This window comes from Pseudorca crassidens, chromosome 18 (genome assembly GCF_039906515.1).
Source record: "Pseudorca crassidens isolate mPseCra1 chromosome 18, mPseCra1.hap1, whole genome shotgun sequence".
Taxonomy (NCBI): domain Eukaryota; kingdom Metazoa; phylum Chordata; class Mammalia; order Artiodactyla; family Delphinidae; genus Pseudorca; species Pseudorca crassidens.
The window spans coordinates 4,335,310-4,361,791 of NC_090313.1; the positions used below are offsets into that span (position 1 = coordinate 4,335,310).

At 40.5% G+C, this 26,482-nt stretch overlaps 1 protein-coding gene across 1 annotated transcript in view; it reads right to left on the reverse strand.

The window, feature by feature from the left end:
* Positions 1-26,482, reverse strand: part of MYO16 (myosin XVI) — a 427,770-nt gene that overhangs the window by 107,385 nt on the left and 293,903 nt on the right. Inside the window, 3 exon segments of the mRNA XM_067712857.1 lie at positions 19,036-19,241; positions 19,518-19,598; positions 22,319-22,494. Coding sequence (XP_067568958.1) covers positions 19,036-19,241; positions 19,518-19,598; positions 22,319-22,494 — 463 coding nt within the window.

Here is a 26,482-nt window from a genome sequence, read left to right on the forward strand (position 1 = left end):
GCCAACTGGATGTGGCCCGTGGGCCATCGGTTGCCAACCCCTGACCTAGCTTGAAGGGGAATGAAACCACAGTATCACATGGTTTTAAACATTTAGTGCCTATTAGCTACAGGATAAATTCCAAGTTTGTACCTAAAATACACAGCTCTTGCCTTCCTCTCAGCTGTCGTTTTCCCTAATGCACTTAGGCTACTGCAATGAGAATGTCTTCCCCAGACGCCCTCTGATGCTTCTTCCCTCCTTCCCTTTGTTCACATCATATCCTCAGGTCTCCCTCTAAGTCTGGGATTTCCTCCGTCACCTCTGGCAGCGAGCTTGTTTCCCATCATCGCTCAAGAGTCCTCTTGGAATTCCTTCTGGGGGGGTAACGGGCTTTACTTATAGGCTCTGACAGCACCCCAGTACCATCTCCTGCGTCTCTTCCCCCAACTTACCTGGGAGGAACTTCAGATCTGGGCAAGACTCATGCATCTTTCTATCCTTAACACTTAGCAGGGCCTCAGGTCATTTGTAGGAACTCAACACTAACTCTAATGGAAAACCGTTTTAGAGATGTGTTTGAGCATTCAAGCTTGTAGGTCTTTAGAGAAGTCCTGGGTAAGATTTAAGGCAAGAAATAAAATAACCTTCGGGGGAAATGAAGTACAGGCATCATGTAACACTGCACTTTGTCAGGTTTCATGTGTGATTGCTACGTTTCTTAATTTTAAATACGTCAATGAATGATGTACCTGCAGCTTCACGTGAAGACTTTATTTTTTTAAGTAAATGAATGTATAACATGAAAATCCTGAGGAAAGAATGTACAATACTCATTTATTTATATATATATAAAATAAATACACACACACACACACATATATATATATATATATATATATACCTTTCAAGGCCTGTCTTGATTAGGTTTTTTGTTTGTTTCTTTGAAACAGATCAATTATTGTTAGTATTCTATATATTATACTATATATGCTACATATGTATGTTTATATATTCCCAGACCACTGAAATGGAATGGCAATAGTACACAGTAAAGGCCAGAGGCATTTGCTTAAGTCTTAACTTTTTGAGTTTTACTCTTTTTTTTGGTGGGGGGTACGCGGGCCTCTCACTGTTGTGGCCTCTCCCTTTTGCGGAGCACAGGCTCCGGACGCGCAGGCCCAGCGGCCATGGCTCACGGGCCCAGCCGCTCCGCGGCACGTGGGATCTTCCCGGATCGGGGCACGAACCCGCGTCCCCTGCATTGGCAGGCAGACTCTCAACCACTGCGCCACCAGGGAAGCCCTGAGTCTTACTCTTGATCTGATAAATGCTTTTAGCAATATTTTCAGGTAATGGCTGTAAAGATTTCTGAGATAACATGAGAAATGTAAGTGAAAGGTATCTACCCTTGTCACTTACTAATTTTTGAGATACCTTAGGATCTTTTTATGTCTCAGGGTTTCCCCAGGTTAAAGCACTGGTAGATCATCAATGAGAGAATGGGAGATTTCCTGCTAACTCTCAAAATTCTACTGTGGGCAAAGCAGGTGGAACTTTTTTCTTGAGTCAAAATCATTTTATTTTTTGGCACAGGGTGTCGGGTAGAATGTTCCTAAGTCTATTCAGGGCCGTGCACATAAATATGCAATTCTAGCCATTTTGGTCATAGAAACTTCCAACCCATGAATTCTCTAAGAATAAGAAAAAAGTCATCAGCTTCCTGGACAATTTGTAACATGCTTAATTTTAGCTTAATTAGAATCCCAGGCACATTCAAGCAAATATAGTATTCACCTCCACTTCCTATCCAAACTCTTGTCTAGAATCATCATTTTATAAAATACCAGCTGCTCTATGTTAATTTTTCTACAGAGATACAAGTCTGTTTAGGAAAAGTTGGTATACATAATTGGAAGATCAAAGGAGAAAAGTCTACTATTACCCAGAGTATCAAAAACTACCTAAAAAATACAAGCCTTCAAACAATACCATTCGTTTTAGGAAGTTCTCTGTTGTAAGAATAGATTATAGGTGCTCACAACCTAGCCCAGGAACAATTTAATAGGTAAAAGGCCCATCCAGTAGGAATCCAATATAAAAAATCAATTTATAAATTTCTGCTTTCAGTCAAGATGGAGGAATAGGGACTCGTTTTACTTGCCATCCTCAAACAATTTAAAACTGGACAACATATGTGAGGCAATGATTCTCAGGGCCCTGGACGCCAGACAATGAAGGTCAGTGATCCTTGAGAGACAGGAAGACAGATGAGTTAGGCCCTGAGAGTCCCCCAGCTTACTTCATGGGGGGAGGCTCCAGGCTGTGGTTCAAAGAGGAATCCCAGGTGAAGGCTGAGGCTCTCCCCGAGTGGAGGAGATGGTGCTGGGACATGAGGGACGCCAAGGCAGCCTGAGTTCACAGAGCAGACAATCTGAGAAGACAGAGCTGTACCGAGAGAGGAGTCCCGAGATCCTCAGAGCCCTCTTGAGTCTCAAGCAGAATACTGACCACCACATACATGTGAATAAACCACCAATGTCCCAGGAAAGAACCACCCAAGTGGAGGAGAGGGAACCATCCTCACGGCAAAGACGGGAAGAAGGTTGGGCTATTCCCATCAGCCAGAGTGAAAAATTCCACAATTCATGGGGCGCTGGAAAGAGAACTCAATTGTCCTGCATCAGTAGGATAAAGTAATTAGGCTCAGACTACATACTGGTTTGGTTCTAACTAACGAAGCGTGCCAGGAAAAACTCAAAACAACAAACTTTTCCAAGTGACTTACTTGTTTCTTAGTCAAAATTCAAGAATATTTACAGAAATACAAAAATACGTACCCCTGAAAAACTAACACAATATCTGGTATGTAACCAAAAATGACGAGGATGCAAAGGAGGGGAACAATATGATTTATTATAAAGAGAAAAATTAACCAGTCAACGCTGACCTGGAAATGGCAGATAATGGCATTAGTAGACTAATATATACTAAAATGAAGATGAAATATGTTAAAAGCATGAAGGATTTTTAAAAGATCCAGGTTGAACTTCTGAAGATGAAAACTATAGCAACTGAAGCAAAAGCTACATTGGATTGGATTAAGTGTAGGTTAGACACTGCAGAAGGAAAGATTAACGAACCTGAAGACACAGCAACAGAAACTATCCAAAATGAAACACAGAGAAAGAAGACTGAACAGAGATGAACATCAGTGATCTGTGGGACAACTTCAAGGACCTACTACACACGTAATTGGAGATTCTAAATGAGAGGCAATCGTAGGTGAGAAAGAAAAAATCCTCCATGAAAATATGGACAAAATTTTTCCAAATTTACTGAAAGCTGCACACTCACAGATACAAGAAACTCACAGATCCAAGGAGCTTGCTGAATCCCAAGCACAGGAAATACGAAGAAAACTTCTCCAAGATGCATCATACTCGAATTACTCAATTAACTTGTAAAAATATCTTTGAAAAATGAAGGTGCGAACGTACAACACCAAGAGTGAACCATGTAGACCATGGACCTTGGGTGACAATGATGTGTCAATGCAGGTTCATCTATTGTGACAGATGTACCACTTTGCTTGGGGATGTTGATAATGGGGGAGGTTGTGCATGTGGGGGGGGCAGGGGGCATAGGGGAAATCTCTTTATCTTCCAGTCAACTTTGCTGTGAACCTAAAAGTGCTCTAAATATAGTCTATAAAAAATAAATTGAATGGAAAAAAAAAGGGAAATACATCTGTGATCCTCACACACATAGTTTGGAGGTGAGCCTTGGGTTCTTAAAAGGCTTTATTGTGTCACCTTCCAGGGCTCCCCCTCCTTCCCAGTCTCACTAGCACTTTCTTGCTCCTTGAGTCTCCCCTTTCCTGTCTTCCAGCCTGAAGTCTGGGGCTTTATTATCCCCTCCACGGTGCATCCCTTTGACTGTGCCTGCATCTGGGGCTGAGCTGCAGGTTGACAGGAAAGAGAGGAGATCAATAGGGGTTCATCCCACCCTCCTGGGAGCTCTTCTGACTGGGGAAGAAAGTTCCCCTCCCTCAGAGAATTAGCTGCCTATGAGCCTTCTGCCACAGGCCTGCTTGAGATGAGGCATGAGAGATTGGAGGGGATAAAAACAGTGCCTTTCCACATGCTTGGATCTTTACTAGTTTCATGTCCTGCCCCTTGAGCCTGGAGTAGAGGGCTTCTCCTGGAGCTGTTTCCACTTGCACCAATACCAACTTCTGGGTTTATAGCTCCCTGGATTCCAGGCCAGTGGCTACTGGAAGAATGTGGGAAACTCATCATCAGCTCAGTGATGATATTTCGACAAGTAGAGGGAAATTCATATTAAATGCTTATATTCAAAAAGAAGAAAGATTTCACATTGCTAAAGTTCTACTGTAAGACTGGAGAAAAAAAGAACTAAATAAACCTAGAGCAAGCAGAAGGAAAGAAATAATAAATATAAGAGATGAAATCAGTGGAAGTATTTGAACATAAAATAATAATCAAAATCAAAAGTTAGTTCTTTGAATAAATAAAATTGATAAAACTTTAGCAAGACTGGTAAAGAAGAAAAAAAAGACAGAAGATAAAGTTATCAGAATAGAGAATATTGTCACAGACGCTGTAGATATCAAAGGTGTAGTAAGGGAATGTTACGAACAACTCTTTATAGATAAATCTGATCAACTCCTTAAAAACTACAAATTACTGAAATCCAACCAAGATGAACTAGGCAGCATGAATACCCTGAGAACTATTTTTTTTTGACAATCTAAAATTTTACTCATTTTTAAAAATTAATAATTAATTAATTTTGGGCTGTGTTGGGTCTTCGTTGCTGTGCGTGGGCCTTCTCTAGTTACCCTGAGAACCATTAAATAAATTGAATTCATACTTAAAATCCTCCCAAATAAGAAATCTCCATGCCTAAATGGTGTATCCAGTAAATTCTACCAAATATTTAAAGAATAATTAACACCAATTCTATGTAATCTTTTTCACAATGTAGAAGACAGGACACAATCTTAGAGAAAATGTGTGCCAATTAAATGTTTAATATATACGTGTCTTCAGAACCTATAAAGAAGTCTAAAAATCAATCAGCCCACTGAAAAATTAGAAAAGACATTTGAACAGAAAATTCACCAAATAAAGTGTATGGATAGCAAACACGTCCATGGGAAGATGGCTGACATCATTAGTCATCAGGGAAATGCAAAGTAATCCCACAATGAGATACCAGCTTATACCCATTAGAATGTAACAAATGACATGACTGATCACACCAAGTGTTAGAGAGGATGTGAGTAACTGGCACTCTCATACCCTGCTGGTGGGAATACACAATGGTACAACCATTTTGAAAAAGAGTTTGGCAGTATTTTTAAAAGTTAAACGTATGCTAACCATATGCCTCAGCCATTCCACTCCCATATTTTTACCCCCAACTCCACCGCCAAAATGAAAACATGTCCATGTAAAGACTGGGACACAAGTGTTCATAGTAGCCGTACTGGTAATAACCAAATACTGGGAACAACCTAAATACCTATCAACAGGTGAGTGAACATTAAAAAGAAATACAGCCCAGCACACCGCTGATGACACACAACTACATGGTTGAATGTCAACATTACTATGCTGAGCAAGAGAAGCCAGATAAAGAGGACACAACTTATGATGCCATCTGTAAAATATTTCAGAAAATGAAACTAATTTTTAGTAAACAAAAGCATCATTGACTGTTTGGGGATGAGGAAGCAGGGATGGGTAAGAAGGTGAGGCTACAAAAGGGGCAGGAGGAATCTTCTGGGGCCGATGGACAGGTTCACCATCTTGATTTGTGAAATGGTTTCTGAGATGTAGGTTTAGGTCAAAACTTGTCATTTTTTTTTAAACGGAAAAAACAGGTGCAGTTTATTGTACGTCAATCATAGTTTATTAAAACTGTTAAAAGTTTTTTAGAAATAAATAAATTCATCTTCATGAAAAGAATTCAGAGAAACTTAACAAAAAATCTGTTCTGGACGCCTACGATAGAAACCAAAGTTCTCGCTTCTTCTGATGTTTAGTTTGTATGTAAGTAAACACCAGAGGAGTATCTCCTTTTGATGGAAAAAAAGCAAGGAAAATGGATTTGACATTGGTTGTTTATCTAAAATTTAAATTTAACTGGGTATCCTGTGTCTTATCTGACAACCTTACCTACTGCCCAGGCCCCAACACAGCCATCCGTACTTTTTAAAAGATTTAAACCCCAATGAGTCTACTGAGCTGCCATGGTTGAGAGGTACTGATTTAAAGAATTTGGTCTGACAAGTGCTTGGTGTGTGTACGTGTGCTGTGTGTGTGTGTTTAGTGACACAGAATTTATAAACATTAGTGGAGGCATAAAGAGGAAGAAAATTCCCTGCAAAATGGCTTGAACGATTTATTAATCACTTCAATAGCAACAGCATAGTTATTAGCCACCAGCCTTGTACCAGGCCCTGTGTTAGGTGCCGGGGACACAATCTATGAGAGGACACTTGTATATGTCACTAAGGTTCCATCTAGGTAAGGCTGTAAGGCGATATCCTGGTAGAGTGGGAAGACCAAACTCCTTTATTCCAAATCTTTTCTATTCCAATACTTCCTATCCCAATAAGAGTTGGGATGGGAGAAGGTGCCTTTGACACTGCATTTCTAAGGTACTTTACAGCATGGCATGAAGAAATGACCCATTCTCAGCGGGCGTGCACCAGGAGTGTATTCACTAAGCGGGTCCAACCCATACTATGAAACAAGAAACACAACTAGGACCCAGAAGCTGCTGCTGGATGAGGCTGTCAGTCAATTGCCATGAATAAGGGTGCTGGGCTACGCGCTGGGGAAATGCAGGTCCTGTTATCAGCAAGTGTACGCTTTATTTGGAGTAAGGATCAAAACACAATAACGAATGAGAAGTCACCATATAAAAGTACCTAATGAAACAACGCTCGGATGTTCAAGTGCAGGAAGATGACTGCGCTGTCGATGCTGGTCTTGACAGTGAGGTGTATCGGGCATAGAAAGTAAATTCTCTTGCATCTGTACCTGCTCCAAATACATCTTTCACTGGGACAAGAGCAGCAGAGTTTTAAATAGCCATGGAATGACTCCTCTTAATAAGTCTCTTCCTGATAAATCTGTAAAACTCAATCTGGAAATGATGGGTAGGTGATCTCTAATGGGAAATGTATAGATATAGCTTTCTTGTTTTATTATTTTGTTAAATAATCATTGCTTTATTAAACCTAATGTATAAATGACTACTTCTATTCCTCAGCTTTGTAGAGATCTAATAGAAGTTTCTTCAAAGAAAGGGGAGGGCGTAATTTTGCTGAGTGCCACATTTGGTATTCTAGTTCTTGAGTGGGACTCTGATTTTTAGTGTCATGATGATCAGAGCTGGAAAAAAAGTCACACTGCCCCATCTCTAACCATCTGTCAGTTGTCGAGAAGGCTTTTCATTCCTATTAAAATCTTTTTCTTCTTGAGTCCCTCGCTATGTGCATTGATAATTTTCAGGTCACTCTGCATGATTCATTTTCCTGCAAACTTCATTGTTTTGAATACATTATAAGTTCCTTCCTAATATAAGTTATCCCATTTTTGACAGCTGTGAAGAAAATAGCTGAGAATGATGTACAGAAATACCCTGGGATTTTTTTTTGGTCCTAAGTGGAGAGAGATCTGTAAGAATATTAGTTTAAAAACACAATGTCATCACCGTACTTTTAAAACCATGGATTAAAAAATAGTAAGGATTTCCTAATAATAAACCAAATTACTTTTATCTCAAAATTGATTTCTACTAAATGTAGAAATCTTTATTTCACATAATTTCAATATTTATTAACTTGCCACAGAAGTAAATTTTCAAGTTTAAGTAATAGGGTCTCACAATAAAGTAGTTGTAGTGAATGATTCAAGTGAGTATATGTGGAAATAGTATTAAATGGGTCAGCCCGACTTGTAACTTACTCTTAGTTAGTAGCGGCTTCTCCCCTCAACATAGATCATCAATCCAGTGTCTATTGTGATGTTTTTATTCCTAAAAATATTTTTACTGAATAAATTGATCCTCCCCTTGCAGTAAAACAGAGAGTACTTTCAGTTAACAAAGCATTTCAAAGACCAAAGAAAGGACCGTCAACTGAAAGCCATTTAAAAAATCAATATAGAGCACGAATCCACGAATTATTGTACAGTCATGGCTAGGAATTTCAGAGAGTGACTCAGGGCTTTTTGAGGAGTGAGAATATTATTAAACTGTGACAAAGGCAAGACTGGGATCATTATCTCACCCTAACGTTTAAATGGCTACCCTAAAATGGAAACGTTTAGGGACTTCCCTCGCGGTCCAATAGTTAAGACTCCGTGCTTCCACTGCAGGGGGCATGGGTTCGATCCCTGGTTGGGGAACTAAGATCCTGCATGCCACGTGGCACGGCCAAAAAGAAAAGGAAATGTTTAGGTATAATGAAACCATGTATTTTAAGGTAGTTTGAAAGTCAGAGCTGGTTTGAGTTAGGAACGCATCATAGGTTATCAATGAATACTACATCTTGGACACACGATGTAGAGCTCAACTATAAAACTATACAGAAAACTAAAACGTTATTAGCTTATTGAACAAATGCTTGTTGGCCACCTATTACATGCATATAGTGGAAGGTTTTCCTTAACAGGGCTTATAATCTACTGGGAATGACAGAGATGAAAGATTCCTGGTCATGAAATGCAGTGAAACTCATGAGAAGGTTAAGTGCAGGGTACAGATAGTTCGGGCGACCAATGTCCTGGTTTGCCAGGGACAGTCCCAGGTTATACCTGTATTTCTGTCAAAATTATTAACAGTGGCCCCATTTCACTCTTAAACATGCCCTGGCTTGGTCAATATACTATTATGATCCCCCTTGTCTCTGGCAACACAAAATATTAGATTCTAGAATAATTCTTCCTGTAATATTCTGCTCTAGGACTAGGGAAATAGTTCTAAATTTAGTGTGTATGACATTGGTATCCAAATAACCTTATGGTTAGTATTTACTCACTGGACTTGATGTGAAATTGATAAGCGATTTGGCAGTGATATACACAACAAAAGAGAGCTAAATTAGTCACATCATTAAGATGACTACTACACACTGAATGTTTCTGTCCCCCCGCAAAAAAACTCATATTCTGAAGCCCCCATACCCAATGTGACTGTATTCGTCTATAGGGTCTCTAGGAGGTAATTAAGGTTAAATGAGCTCATAAGGATGGGGCCCTAATCCAACAGGACTAGTATCCTTGGAAGTAAAGACACCAGAGAGAGTTTTTCTGTCTCTCTCTGTCTCTTTCTGTCTCCATGGCACCTTGATCTTGGACTTCCAGTCTCCAGAACTGTAAGAAAATAAATGCCAATTGTTTAAGCCACCCAGACTACGGTATTTTGTTGGGACAGCCCAAACAGACTAATATAATGACTAACTGCTCAGAATGTTACACTGAAGAGTCCCCAGCTCCACCAAGACATATGGAACCTTTTTAGCTAAGTCTGAGCCAAGTTAGAAAAATGGAAAGAATGCTTCTGAAATAGTAATTTCATATGCATATGGAATTTTGGACATTTAATTCAGAAAGTCAAGATAATCAGGTTTGGGATTTCAATTCCTTTGCAACTGAGTATCTCTGGACTTGAATTTATAAGACGTATTAATCTTTGAACTTTCTTTTCTCACTGGGAATTTAACAACGGAAGAAGATTCGTAGTCAAGTTTGGGAATATTTAGGCCACTGGGATTTTATATTTGAGTTGCTCTTTTGTTTTAATATTTTCATTTATTCTGGCTGCAGAATCCCTGATGGGCTCTGTTGGACAATGTGTCAGGACGGGCTGGGGATGGGAAATAAAATTCATTTATAGTCTTGAATACAGAGTGGCCTTGAAATCAATTAAAGTAATGCACTGTTGGCCCACTGCAGAATCTTTCGGTACAAAAATCTATATTGCTTCTCAGTGGTCCCAGAAAGATCCATCAGAAAGCAGTGGGTGCTCATGAAGATGGGGGAGAATATTCTGAGAGACTCAGACGTCCCCCCAAGAGCAGGCTTCCTGGATGCGTCCTCTGGTTCAGAACACAAAACAATGCAGAGGGCGGTGCCTCTTCTTTTCTGATGTTTCCTTAGACATGGAGGTAGGATGACACTCTGGGTCACTCTCTAATTCTTCACAATCCATGAGGGAAGGCGAAGTGACTGACTAATCTAACTGGTAATTCTGGAGAGAAAACAAAACAAAACAACAGGGGATTCTCAGCTGTTTGCGAACAAACTGCTTGCAAAGGAATGCTTGTCTTCCTTCCCTTCTCCAGCCTTGCCTGAACAGCATCCCTCATTGGGAGGTCTGCCTGAGCCCAAACTGTCCGTAACTGGGGGTTGTGTGTGCAATTCTGCCTAATTCTGGGGTTCTATTAGCAGACACTTTGCCTCTCACACCAAGCAGTGTCCTTCATCCTAGACTTTACGTGCAAGAAAGATGACATTTTGACGATTTTTGTCTTCTCACTTTGGTCAAGAACTGGGTAAGAAAAATGATACGAATCAGGTCCCCTCAAAAGTCCTAATGATGACCTGAGCTGCTCTGTCGACTCCTGAGTTATGAGGACCATTTAGATACCATGAATGAAAACTATCATATACTAGTGATCCCACGACATAACACTGTTGCCCGATAAACAGAATTAAATGATTTATAATCATGAAACAAGCAACTTATAGGTCATTATTTAAAACTGGTTTGGCCCCCGCAAGCAACGTCATCTTGCGATTACGTTTTCCCTGACATAACTTATAATTTAAAAATTAAAGGCATAATGGCATTTTGATTCCACAAAATGCTAGTATAAAATAAGAGTGAATGAATAACAATGAAGAAGTGAATGGTGAAGGAATGAGTGAATGAATGCTGTCATGGCAGACCATCCAGCTTATCAGAGTAGAAATTAGGATGGAAGCCCAATGATGCATGTACGAAAGCAAACATCGTCACCTTTCATCATCTGTCCCCCTTTCTATGGAAAAATGTCCCCCAAATCTATCAGAAAGAGGAGGGGTGGGACTAGATAAAGGGTTAGGTACCCCTGGGTCAAAACCACCCACCTCTGTTTCTGCCAACAAAGTTTATTGGAACCCCTCCTCACCCGTTCGTTGACCTGCTGTCTATGGCTACTTTCTGCCATGAGGCAGAGTTGAGTATACGTAAGTCAGCGACCTTGTGGCCTGTAAGCCTACCATAGTTACTATTTGGTCTCTTAAAGAAAAAGTTTTCAGATGTCTGGAGTGGATCACGGGGTAATTTATGATTCCTAATCCATTGAACAGTATAACAAATTCCCAATAAAGATACTTAATTATGTTTAAATTGAAATAGCTTCGAGAATCTATTATACTTCTCTTTCCTATTTTATATTTCATTGAAAAGGAGCAGGCCCTCTTTCCTTCCAAATGTCATTAAACCTTAGACAACCAGCCAGCCCTGCAGAGTGGTTTTAGCAGGAAGAATACGTTGAGACTTGGCAAAATTACCCAGAAGAAAATGTATCCTTTGCCAGTTGAATTAGAATATTTAACAGCTCTCGAACGTATTAACTCACGTTTCTATTAAAGATGTATTAAAAAAAAAAAAAGATGTATTGACAGTAACTGACATCACTTCCAAGGAACAAAGAAAACTTTTCGATGATTCCAACCCAGATCTGTAGCTGTGATTCTGCTGGGCTGGGCGGCTACTGCCCATTAGTTTAATCCAATCAGCTGAAGTGTGTCCCTTCATCCCTCTCCCCGCACCCAATTTAACATCATGGCTACGTTCTTTCACAGCCTGGCCTTTCAGCGACAACTGTGTCATTTAAACAAGCTAAATGACTCCTACTATTTCTGCAAGGGATCTCATCCAGTAACAATCTCAAAACAGATCACGTGCCCTCACCTTGCCAAGCATAAGACCAGTCCCTGGGGTGCTTTTATTGGACCAGCCCTTCTGTCTTTTCCACATAAGGGCGCCTCATTAAAGGGTCAACCTCTCCCCGTGGTGATGCTGTCTTGCTCTCCCCTGCCAACCACAAAGAAGTCCACAGATGAATGATGTGACCCTTCCACACTTGCCACCCAAGACCCACAGCTAGATTCCAAAAGATGTCCCTTCTAAATCTGGAAAAAGACGAACATTTAGCAGGTTAGCACCCGAGAAGAGTAGAGACACAAAGGACTAATATCTGGCCCAGGCTTGGATGACCATTAAAAAGCCATGATAATTATAATGTGACAAGCATACAGGGTGTTGAAGAAAGCTTTGAAAACGGTGGTACAGTGCCATGCAAGGTACCAGGCATGGTACCTTACCTTTAAAGACACCTCAAAACTGTTTCATCATCATTGCCTCACATTATTCTTTCCCTCAATTCTATAGTTTGGAAAAAAAAAAATTCTGGTATTACAGTATTCAGCACACCAAACGCACATACACTTACTGGTGAAGGATGATATAATAGCAATTCATAGGTATAGGCATGACTATCGAAATTTTTTTTGTTGTTCCTGAAACCGAGCAAGACCCTATGGGGCTCCTGGGCACGGGAGCCTCTCTGTTCGGCCTCCATGACCTTCCCTGAGTTCCAAGGGGGAGGTTCAAACAGCTGCTAATCAGGGAAGGGAGGGGATGCAGAGACAAGTGGGGAGCAGTCAGGAATCAATAGCACAGGCTTGGGGCAGGGTCCTGGTTCCGCCTCAAGGGATGCACATAACGGTATCTTTGAGTGCTTTACAGAACTAAAACCCCCAACAAATGGAAGATGTTAGCATTCTTCATTCCGGATTAAAGGAACCTCACAAGCCCATCAGGAGATCATCTGAGGCCAGATTAAAGGAATGCAGGCCCTACACACCCTGCATCTTACCAGCAACCCTGCCCTTTGACTATTGCTATAAAACTCCTCACCAAATCCTCCCAGGTTGGGACACACAGTTTTTGAGGGGCACAAGCCCGCTGTGTCCCTCTTTGCCTCGCAAAGCAATAAAGCTATTCTCTTCTACTTCACCCAAAACTCTGTCTACAGAGATTCGATTCAGTGCCGGTGCACATAGGCAGAGCTTTAGGCATCATTCTCAATTACTTGCATGTTCTCCCTTCAAGAAGACTTGGTAGCCTGTCCCAAAGTTGGCCACTTGCTTGCTTCCCAGTGAAAATATCTCAGCTGGTCTGCAACTGATTTGACCAATGAAATACAGGGGGAGTGATGCTGTGCTAGTTCCCAGCCCAGCTTGTAAGAGGACTGCAAGCTTCCTTCCTTGCCCCTTGGAACCCTGAGCCACCAGGTAAGAGGTCCAGATTATTCTGCTGGAGAGAGAGACCACATGAAGGAACAACCAGACACCAGACACAGGGATGAAGATGCCATCTTGTCCATCCAGCCCAGCTGACACCAACCTCTTGCTGTATGGCTGCAATGGATGGAGAAACCCAAAGCAAGAAATGCCCCCCTAAGCCCAGTTAACCCACAGAACTGGGAGAAATAACACATTGCTGTTTTATGCCACTAAGTTGTGGGGCAACTGCTAACCGAGCCAGAAGCGTATACACCCCTACTCTTTGTTACGTGCTCTGGGGTACTTCCCATGAATAAGACACTTCTCCACCCCACTGATGTTGGCCTGGGCCATGTGACTGCCTTTAACCCATGGAATATAAGAGAGTGACAGATGCTGCATCTCAGCACAAGTTGTAGCAGCCACTCAGCCATGTCTCTTCTCCCCCAGCACAGAAAGGGCATGTCCTAGATCTGGGCTATTCCTGAACCCTGGGGTGCATCATGAAAAAGAGGCCCAAATCAGAGCTGATTCGAGCTTAGGTGTGCAACTCCTAAACACAGTCAAATATAATGTAGAAGAGAAAGGAACCTTCGTTGTTTGCAAGCCACTGACTTGGAATTTTATGTTCTACAGATGGTATTGGTGAGAGTTTGTCTTTTACAATGCCATCAGAAAAATTCTCACAAACTGAAGAATCCGTCCAACATTAGAGACAGTTGTTGAAATGGAAGAGGATGTCAGATCTTTTTTGTTCAGTTCCATAGAGTTTGGACCCAGAAGGATGACGGCTGGTGGGCATTATGTTAGCATCTGCACAGGCAATAATACCTGCCTTCATCTAAGGAGCATATGGTCTAGGACAGGGGTAGCAAGTTGTTTTCTGTAGAGGGCCAGAGAGTAAATATTTTAGTTTTGTATGCCAAGAGGCAAACTTGAGGAGATTACGTAGGTATATATAGAACCATTTAAAATTTGACAATTGAAAAATGTAGAAGATATTCTTAGCTCTCGGGTCATACAAAAGTAGGTGGCAGGCCAGATCTGATCTGGTGGCTATAGTTTGCTAACCTCTTCTCTAGTGGCTAAGTGGTTACATATTCACATAAATGAGTATTTCCAGTGAGCAAATAATAAGTAAAACACTTAAGGCCTTTTTGAAGCTTAGAGAAGAGACACAAACCAATTGGGGATTTTATAAATGACTTTTCAACAGAGAGGATGCTTGAGTGAATCTTAAATATCAAGTAAATGCCATTGAGTAAATAGAGAAAGAGATAGAAAGAATATGATTCCATGAACAAAGACACAAGTTTTTTAAGTCACATGACATGTGCATGTAAACTAGACTTCTTCCCATTAGCGCAAGAGTAGCACATAATACGAACAAAGTCCCCAAAACTTCCCAGCATAACTTGTCCAGCTACGCTACCCATTGAGACCATATCAACACACACCTACGAACACAGGTATTCGCAGCCAGCTCAGGCTGCCATAACAAAATCCCACAGACCTGGCGGGTTAAACAACAGGAGTTTATTTTCTCACAGTCCTGGAGGCTGGGAAGTCCAGGATCAAGGTGTGGGCCAGTTAGTTTCTACCAAGGTCTCCTCCTGGCTTGCAGACAGCTGCCTTTCCACTGCATCCTCAGATAGCAGAGAAGAAGGACATGCTCTCTGGTGACTTTTCTTATAAGGACACCAAACCTATTGGATCAGGACCCCACCCTTAGGACCTCACTTAACCTTAATTACCTCTTTATAGAACCCATCTCCAAATACAGTCACACTGGGGGGTACAGCTTCAATGTATGAGCTTTTGTGGAGGGAACAATTCAGTCCACAGCAATAGGTGATCCAATTATGTATCATGATTTGCACATAATAATTTACTTCTATTGCTCCTTTCCTTCTTCCTCATATACCCAAACTTGTGAGGTTTCTTGCCATGGAGATAGGAACTTGCATTTTTACTACCCCATTCAGAAACTATTGATGCTATTAGGGAAAAAATTCAACAAGCATGCTTCTCATTTAATCAAAATAGGATTTCTCGACAAACACAATTCTCCGGTTTTGATTAGGAAGACTCAGAATGATGGACAGTTATTAAAGCCAGGATACCAGGAAGCGAATTTGCAATACCATCACGTCCACCTACAGATTCCGCAGAACTGCCCATTATCCACATTTACTGTCATGTTGGGTTTCAGAAGCGATAAATGCTGTTGAGATGAGTAGGTGCTGGTTTCAAAACTGGACATATTTTTCCTCTTTGTCCAGCATTTTTGTGGTAACCATATTCCTCTTTGTAAACTAAACAAAGTAATTTGTTTGATTGGTTTTTATTCTCTAACAGTTAAGACAAGGTGATACAAACAGAAAAGAAATGTTTTACATAGGAACTGTTATCTGATATTTTGGCAACCAAAACTATTAAATCGCACCTCGAGGCTGTGTTTATACAACGAAGCTTGATTGCCCGGGGGGATTTCAAGGTTCTGATGAGCTTTCTGAAAAAATACGTTACTTGTTGATGTGACAATGTGTGGATTGTGTTTTATTCAAGTTCTGTAGAAGCTGATAATCTCTCTACAGATCAGTGTGTTTGTGATAATATTCCAGATAGGCATCCTTTATGTAAGAGTGACGGTGGCAAATTCCCACTGAAGTACATTAATAATTCCATTTCTACTAATGTGCAATTACAAATAAAGATGATAAATTGAAATCACATCTCCTGTTGCGTAAGGGGCTGGTTAAAGAAAAACAGAGATTTACCAAAAAGTATCATTTCCCATCCCCACTATTCTTTTCAACAAACATAGTGCATCTATCGTCTCTGTTATGGAGAAACGTTACTTTACACTGAACAGCTATTAATCCCCAATGCCAGCTTCATTCCTAAAACATTGACCAAAACCCAAAACGCACAGGTATTGTGACTGAATAAGACGTGGCCTCTGCCTAGAAGTCAGAGTAAAGCAAGAAATGCATATATATGGAAGACTGTACTTAATTTTAAAAGATAATCATTGCGTACACTATTGTAATAGAGATAGGAAATTCTGGTAGGTATATATGTATATATGTCAAACTAGACAAATACAAATAACAAAGGTAAAATTATTTTCTAATTATTATGATATATAATATTGGGAACCTGCACACACATGTACATACATGTACACACACAGCCATGTTCTCCACCCTTTTCTGGGAAAATAGGACAATTCAAGTGACTGCCTGTTGGAGTAGCTGTAAGGAAGATCCATGCAGCTACTAAAGATTATACCAGAGAAACTCTGAGGGACACTTTAATGCCAAGCTTCTTTGATTCCATGAGTCGAAGACATTCTAACAAAATAAACAGCAGAAAATGCACTGAATGCACTTTAAAAAATATTCATAGGGTGAGATTAACCCTATTTAATATCCAGTGCAGGAATCCACTCACAGTGCTTCTGAAACTGCATCCGGATCACTTGGAAATCTCAACAGATTTTAATTCAGTAAATGCCTGAGGTTTTGCATCCTCGACAAGTTCCCTTTGCTTATCAAGGCATTCACCTACTTTCAACGCTTGTCTGGGGAAAAACAAAACCAAACAAAGATGTAATCCCCAAGTGAGCAGATGTTCTAGGGCAGTAGTTCTCAAAAGGTTGTCCACACACCAGCAACATCAGTATCACCTGGGAACTCGCTGAAAATGCTGATTCACGGACCTCACCTAGACCGACTGAACCAGGAACTCTGGGGCTGCCGCCCAGGAATCTGTATTTTAACAAGCCTATGATGGACACTAACGTTGCAGAACCATGATTCTCAGCACGGCTTGGGAAGGGAGTCAGCGCTGCTGAGTGAACTACAGTTTATCAAGGCTGGTGACCCTCTGAGACCGTATGATGCCAGCAATAACAGCACCACACCCCTCCCCATCAGACAAACCAGGGGGTCCTTGGACCCCACTCTCTGTTGACTGTCATTCAGAAGGTCCGGAGTAAATGTGGGAATCTATTACTTTAAACTTGTTTATGGGCAGGTTTTAAACTCATTGAATCGAAGACCACTTGGACTTAAAGGGGTGGGAAGGCTGACTTTTAATACTTAAACTGTAAAGTGTGAGAAATATATACTCATAACAGACCAAACATTTCTGGAGACTCTAAATGGACGTCCACTGAGGGAACAGAAAGAGGCAGATCAGAGCTGTCCCTACCAGACACCTCTTAATGTACAATAAGCAGTGATGTGACACCACCATCCCTACTCAACAAAAGCACAAATTAATTCTTATATTCAGTACAGATTAATTCTTAATGTATCCCTGTGTAATGCCCAACTTTGCAGTTTTCCCCTATAAATAGTAGACAGTGTGTCTATGAGCTCATGAATTAGCATCTTTTAAGTTTTTAAACACAATTATCTTGTCTATCTACACGATACACTCTGCAGGTTAAACATATTCATTCTCCAGATACTTTATCCTGAAATGTGGTGGATGCTCTTTGAGAATGAATGGATCATAGGATGTTGATTTTCTTCTTTGTGTCTTTGTGAAATTTACCAAAATACACAATAAACAGATGCTACTTCTATCCTCCGGAAAAACAAGTGTGATACAAATTAAACGAAGAATTTTAGTCATAGATTAAATATCAAACCCTTTGTCCTGATTACTTCCGACTTGCTGATTTCAGTTTTTTGGTTGATTTCTTTGCCTGAATTGAGCAGCTTCTTCAAACCAGTGGCTCAAATGGAACTTCTGGTCAACAAAACCTTAAAATCTCTTTTTTTTAGCTGAATGGTTTGCCAAACACATTTCTCCATACTATTTGTACAGTTAGTTTTTAACCATAAATGCTAGATTTTATACTTGTAATATTGATATTACTTTATGTCAATGTTATTTTTAAATTTCATGGTTTTATATAAGATGACCAAATACTTTCTTGTTTCCTTTTTGCCCATCCTCCCTTTTATTGTTTGACTGCCTGAAAACAGATATCCTCATTATTTTCACTGCCTGTATTCCAATAAAATTTTATTTACAAAAAATAGGTAGTGGGCTGGATGTGCCCATGAATGCTGTTTGCCGACACTTGACCTAAAAAAAATTTGTTCATACATATAAAAGGAGAAAATAATCACATACTTAGTTTCTTATATCAAATTATAATTTTATGTCAATATTATAAGCAACAATTTTATAAATGTTTAAATCCGAGGAAACCTAAATTTAAGGGAACATGAAAATTGTTTCCAAGCTATCGGGTCTGCAGTAAAGTTTAGTAACTTTTTTTTTTGTGTGTGTGTGATACGCAGGCCTCTCACTATTGTGGCCCCTCCCATTGCGGAGCACAGGCTCCGGACGCACAGGCTCAGCGGCCATGGCTCACGGGCCCAGCCGCTCCGCGGCACGTGGGATCTTCCCGGACCGGGGCACGAACCCGCGTCCTCTGCATCGGCAGGTGGACTCTCAACCACTGCGCCACCAGGGAAGCCCAGTAACTTTTTATATAAGCTTTGTCAGCGTATTTCATTGCTTCCCACAGTATTTTGTCTACTCAGGGTAAAAGAATATGAATAATAAAAGAAATGCCAGAAAAGAAAACAGAAGATCCACGCTACAATATCATCAACATGGTCCTGGGAACAGTGGACACAAGAGCAGAACCTACCTTGACAGGAAATCCGAGAAGGAAAGGCGGACAGGGTATCCGTGTCTGATGATCTTCACCATCTCCAGGACCCCAATGTATTGCAGCTGAGCAGACACGTAAAAATTATCAAAAGTATCTGGTAGCCTCGAGTTATTGGGCTTGATGCAATGAATAAAGTGTGGAGTGCACTTCTGAAGTTTTCCAGTAATATCCGTCAGAGTTTTCTAAGGAGAGAAGTAAAGCACAACTGATTCCCCAAAGAGGACACCGACTGACAAGGTAAAGCAATTTTTAAATAAAAATCTTTATCTTCAATCCATGATTCTTATTTATTATGCATTCACTTGCTTTGTGTGTGTGTGTGTGTGTGTGTGTGTGTGTGTGTGCGCTTACTTTTTGGAAGGTCCTTAAGTGCTGAAAATGGAGGAGAATTCCATGTAAACCCTCTACAGTTGATATAATCAAAATGGAAGTTTTTGAAATCTGAAAACTTCACTAACCCTGAGTTGCGATGCAATGGTGGCCGGGCCTCCCCGTTCTAGTCTTTGAAGAAATGTAGAATTTCCTTTCTTTTTTAATAACTGTAATGAAAACAAAAGGAAAGGGTGAGCAGGTTTATTTTACTAAATTCCAGTTTAGAGGGAAAAAAATGAACCCTCTGATTCATATAAACTCACTTACAGGCAGATGTAGATTTAAAACAGACTATAAAAATCAGTTTTTTTAAAACAAATGATTTTCTGTAATGGTACCACGAGCTAGAAAAATGGGCAACTACATGTAAAGTAACCATTTCTGTAGCCTTTCAAGTCCATGGCTGTCACGAACCTGCATCTACTTTCATTTGAGAATAGACAGATGTTGACTTGCTTGGTGGTACAGTAAACCCCCCCGGTATCCTGATTGTATTACTAATTGTGCATGTTTATCATGAAATGTAGCTTACTCTGCGGTAAAAGGATACAATGGATATTTTACATGACAAAGATTGGATGTTTTAACAATCACCGGTTTGTTCCGTAAGTTTAACTATAATCAGTGTCCTACTCATTTTTTCTTTCCCTTCCTTTTCTTTTTCTCTTTTTTAATGACTAAAAGGGGTTAGTAAATTACTTGCCTGTGAAAAATGACAGTAGACTGTTTTCTTCGATAAGTAGTTACATATAGCTCTTAAAAGAAAATAATTCATACGTAGCAAAGATTAAATGATAATGCAGATAAAAGAAGTCAGTGAAAATGAAGCCAGTGGGTGAAGAACGAAAGGCAGAAAGTAATTAATTAAATCCCACCAGGGGTTAAAAGAAACCTCAGCCACTAATGTACTATTACATTTCACGAAATCACACAGACTGAGACCAACAGATCTATCGATCCAAAATCATTTATCTTAAAATAAAAGGTCTCGATAGAACAAAAAATTTGATGAAACATCCTTGTCAATATGGTGCTATTGCTATCATGGCAATAGCTCACTTCCTTCCGTCGAGATGAACTGTCAAGCTGAAAAGATCAATTGTAACTGACAAGGGAATGGAAAACGAAGCGACTGGTCTAAGATCAACTTGTTTTCTACAAATACAAAGCCGAACGTGATGCTCAGTTGAAGGGTGGGTAGATGGCTACCCTGCTGGTCACAGGGATGGGTGTGCAGGGGTGAGGACCCTCGGAGGGAAGAGAGGAATGGAACACTTAAGGAAAAATCATAATAAATAAATCTTCATCCCTTGAAATTGAACACTCAATTTCCCTTTCCGGGTGGAGGAACTGCTGTGAATTATCTCGCTTTTGCAGTCCTTCAGGGAAAAGACTAATGGCATCTATGCCTGGTAATGTTTAATAATTAAGGTTAAAAATTACAGTTTGGAGGTGTGTGGCGATTTCTTGCTCATGGTTTCCAGGGTGACTGCGAAAGGAAAGGCCAGAAGTTTCAGCGAAACCACCAGGAATAGAGATGGAGCTTTACAAGGGGAACACTTTGTCTTTTTTATGTAAAAGATGCCATTTTATATGCAGTGAGATTGAATTCCTGTGATGGTCCAGTTCTGGAACAACTATATCAAAGGACCCTTAAATCTAGGGTCTAATGGCTAAACATATACACACACACTCAGGAGGACACACACACACACACACACACACACACACACACTTCTAATACGCTACACACATTTCTGCCATTCTTCTATAATACAGTTGACTTTAATTATGCTTTTATTTTAATTGGTAAGTTAAAATGCAGTTCAGCAAGCTACAGTGACTGAATTTCTAAGATTGATTGTCCTGGACACCTTCCCAACCATATTTCTCATTTTTTCAGAGTTTTTATAAAGGCAAGCAAAACAAACTGGGCTACGACTGGGCACTGAATTCATAAACATAAAACATTTCAGTCTGAAACAACTCTTCACTGTATTTTTTGTTCTATTTTACAAATCGTCAGAATCTTTAGGTTGTAAGTACAACCACGCTGGTGTGGGACAGATACCCGTTAAATGGCACAGATGAAACTGTTTGCGGGGCAGGAATACAGACGCAGACGTAGAGAACGGACGTGTGGACACAGGGCAGTGGGGGTGGGGTGGGATGAACTGGGAGATTAGGTTTGACATAAATACACCACCATGTGTAAAACAGATAGCTAGTGGGGACCTGCGGGACAGCACAGGGCTCAGCTCGGTGCTCTGTGGTGACCTAGAGGGGTGGGATGGAGGGGAGGGAGGTCCAAAAGGGAGGGGATCTATGTATACATACAGCTGATTCACTTCGTTGTACACCAGAAACTAACACAACATGGTAAAGCAACTATACCCCAATAAAAAATTAGTATAATGCTGAAATAAATTAAAAATCTACGGAACTCTAGGACCTGAAAAATACACTATGTCTATATGAGAAACTACAATTTATTGTTTAGAGACCTGAAGCCTCTGAAGTGATTAATATCAACAGAATAAGGTAGCTCAGTTTATCCCCTTTAATCCTACTGTCCCTGAAGTTACGTCCCATTCATCAAAAAGACAGTCACAGGATGAGATGTAAAAAGGGTGCTGCACAGACAACAACTAAAATGACTGATACTCTATTTGCTGTCAAATTTTCACTCCACTGCACTTTCTTATAACTGTCCTCTCTCACAGGGCTGTACTTTCGGTAAGCAGGCTTTCCTTTAATGTTTTCAATTAAAATATCAATTTATTTCCATGAGCATTGAGGATTGTGCTTGTTTTTCTTTAAAAGAAGCAGCAAATGTGCTAATAAGCAAACTTCAAAACAACCAGACACGAATCATAAAAACTCCTACCTTACTAAGTTCTGGATAATTCCTGTTTTCTCCAATCATTGAAGAAGCTGTCATTTTCTTACTGAGCCAGGCAGATTTATGTCCTCTGAATTTAAAAGAAGGAGAGGAAGGTACGAGGGCTCCTGTTGGTGACAGTTTCGACTGGAACAGATGATTGATCATGACATTTTCACTAGCTAGGAAATAAATAAATGAAGATTGTAAGCGGCATTAAAATCGTAATTCATGCAAGCGTTAAGCTCACACGTCATCCGAGCGTTCTAACCACTAAAACATTCTGAGTGGGGAGGGAATTTAGGAGTCTGCCTTTCCTTTTGCCTCTTTTTCATTTTCCCCACTACTCATCACGCTGTTTGATGAATTCTGACCTTTTTTTGCCCTTGGGCCAGATCCCATGCTCTCCCGTCCCCCACCTGAGCCCTGAATCCCTTGCTCTAGAACTGAGTGGCTCTTACTGCTCTCCTAACAGCCAGACCGGATCGGACCTGCTCAGACCTAAGGGGCCTCAGTGCACTTGACCAAGTCATGAAATGGTCTTGGTCAGCAGCTCTCCATTCCAGGAAAATAACTGCTGGGGACACACGTCCCCAGGAAGAACCTCTCTCCGAGTGGAATGCAGACATTGGGGAGCCCCTGTCTCATTCAACTGTCTCAGCTGTTAGGGGGAAAAGTGCCTCTTTTTCTGATCCAGTTAAGCTGGAAAGGTGAAAGCAAGTTGATATATTAGGTGTTAGGTTATAAAAATTCTGGTAATCCTGGGTCCATATGTCTTTCTTGACACCTCAGGGAGAAATGGGCTCATGAATGGATGGACACATTTGAATAGCAAAGTGAAAACCATGTCTGTGACAGTTAAGGATCTAGAAGGCATGTTTCTTGGGTTACTTCTATCTGTATGTAGACAGTTTTTAAGCCTTAATTTCCTTTTCTGTGAAATAACCACCCGAGTACCTACTCTGTGGATTCCCGCAAGATTAAAGTGTGATGTAACATGCATAAGTCATTCATCGGACAGCTGGCAGCGTTCAGGAGCAAAGTGGTTTAGTTTCCACCATTTCTGCACTCAGATTATTTTGTCTGCCCAGCTAATGTATTTATTAGCAGTGCCTTGAGTGAAAAGTCGCTATATGAATAAACAAATAGGGAGCTAGGAGGAGGGTCAGAGAAGGGAGATACAATTATAGATTACAGGAAGGCAAAAAGGAGCCCTGTGGTGTTGGCTGGAAATTATAGGTATCACGATAATATACTGCGATATATCTATCCATATCTATATCTATATATACACACACACATATCTATGCAAAATCTATGCCTATATCTTAAATTTCCTAGTTCTGAAAGGATCTAAAAGCAATGACACGCCAGTAGCAATAAGCTCACCCTGCCCCCATTTCTTAGTGTTTCTTAACACCATTCACTTCTAAAATAAATCAAGTCTTCTTGGATAAGTGGCCAATTCTGGATCTGAGGCAAGGTAGAAGATCCCAGAACACTTTGGAAAGCCAGAATGTAAGAAAGTACCCCAACAGACATGAGAACCTGTCAAAAGGACATAGGAACTAGCTTGGAGGGGTTCTCACTGGCCAAGTCTTGGGCAATTTTAGTATCAAAATAATGACCAAACTGGGCTTCCACTTCTTAAAATATTAATGTCATGAAGAAAAAGGAAAGCTGAGGAAATGTCCCAGCTTAAAGAAGACTGACAAGAAATGGCAAGTAAACTCAGCAAATGGTCCTGAATTGGGAGAAAAATGATGATGAAAGACATTAGTGGGATAATTGGTAAAGTGTTACATAAACTCTGAATTAGATATTGGTATCATATCAATGTTTAATCGTCTGATAATTTACTGAGGATATCTACGATCATGTCCTTGGTCTTAGGATAGGGACCAAAGTATTTAGGCACAAAGACACTTTTGGCCATTCTCCAGTGGCTCAGAGAGTGTGCGTACATACACATGCACGCACACACGGAGATGGAAGGAAGGAGAGAGTGAGAGAGAAAAGGAGAAAGGAAATGAAAAAAGTCAATCTGGGAAAAGAGCACACGGGAGTTCCTTGTACTAATTTTGTGACTTTAAGTTTGAAATCATTTAAAAACAGTGAAACAATAAACATATAATACCATGGCCTATGTAACTTAATTAAAAATATTATTTATATTTCTAGCTAGTCTGTGGATGGACGGGACCACAGATAAATAGTGCAACTTGGTACTCCCATAACTGCGGAAAAAGGCTTTACTACATCTGTAAACACTAGACATAACTATGAACCGAAACATGTAAGTCACCTGTTTCTGTCCTTTCTCTGGATCACACACCCAGGCTGCATGAAGGTAAAGCAGGGGTAGCATCCCCCTACGATGGAGATGCCATCAGGCCTCACCCCTAACAGCAGAGCCCGGCCCATAAGCTGAGCCAGTGGGAGGTGAGAGCAGGTTCCTCGGCACATTAAAAAGAGAAATTCGGCCATCGTGCTGCCACCCAGAGCCTGAGAAGGGAGTCCCTAGCGAAGAGGCAGCTCTGGCCTCCCTTCCCTGTTTCTAGGAGCCACTTGCTGCAGGCATTTTTCTTCATGTCACCCTGTATACACGTTGCAATGGGAAGCATCCCTCTCTGGGCTCTAGACACAATGCACTGGGCGCCTTTCTGCCCGTAAAACGGGCTGAGCTAACTGAGGTGCCCACAGTCTATGAACAGGTCTGCAGAAATGCCAACAGCATCACCGACAATGAACAGTAAAATCTCCTCTACTCATAAGTGGACTTAAGAGTCTGGACTGTACCTGCTTCTTTCTGAGTCAAGTGGACTTGATTTCCCATCTTGGGCATCAACGAGGGCACTGTCTGTGGGAGCTGTGCCACCCAGTTCCCTGTCTGCACTGGTCAGGGGTGTCACAGACACAGCTGGATTTGTAGGGATCCTGCCACAGACCCTGCCTCCTTCCACACCTGGGAGCTTTTGGATAATATGAGAATTAAATCAGATGCTGTAAGCAGAGTACTTAGCAAGGTGCCTGGAGACAGGAATTACCACTATTATCTATAAATTACGCTTGCTTTTAATAACTATTTGCAGTGCCAAAACATTCCATAGATTCATAAAATACTATCACAACCATGCATCTTTGCTTGTGTGATAGAACGGGTAAGCAACTGTGGCCTGTGGGCCAAATCCACAGGCCACAGTTTTTGTAAATAAAGTTTTATTGAAATACAGCCACATCCATCTGTATTGTCTACGGTTGCTTCCTCATTATCATAGCAGAGTTGAGTAGTTGCAACAGTGAACTTACGGCTCGCAGAGTCTGAAATATTTACTCTCTAGCCCTCTGCAGAAAATGCTTCGCACCTCTTATATGAACACATAAGGGCACGTTGCAATTTTTGTCGTCTTGCTCAGATGTATGTATAGTCTAAAATATTTAGAATAAAATAAGATACGCCTGTTTTCTCTTGGCACTTGTTAGCAAGCATACACAAAAGAATGACTTTAAGATATAGGGACTCTGCTAAGATAAGCAGAATTGCAGTAACTGAAGCCATCATGTTCTCTTTCTAAATACATATTCCGTCACCGTGAAATACAAAAAAAGGAGGCCTAGTGCCAACTTTGAAAACATGCTGTATATTAGTTCTTCATAAAATACATGGATTTTATGTAAGTTATACAATTTTAAGTATGTTATGAATGAAAGTCCAAATATTTGAAAACTAGAAGGAAGATATTTCCAGTGATAATCAAGAAGATCAATTATCTCACTTCTTTCTTTTTACACAGTATTATTCCAAGTCCATGTTTTTATCATTAGTCTCAGCCTTTAAGAGAACTCAATAACCATACATTCTGAGAGGCAAGCAGAGTCATTCCCCATGAAAAGCAATATACTGCAACTCTACTATTTGATCTAAGGTAAATATATTCCTCCAGCCGGAAGTGATATGGATGTCTTATTTCCAGCTCAAAGGCATCCAACTATTTCATGAAAGGCTATGATATGCTTCTCTTCCCAGGAATGATAAATGGCTCCATCTCACTTAGAGCAACTTAAAGCACAAAGTTGATACATTTTAATTCGTTGAAGAGGTTAGTAAGAAAATGTGAATCACTGCAGAACTTCTACTAAGAAAATAATTACTAGAGGAGATAGAACTAT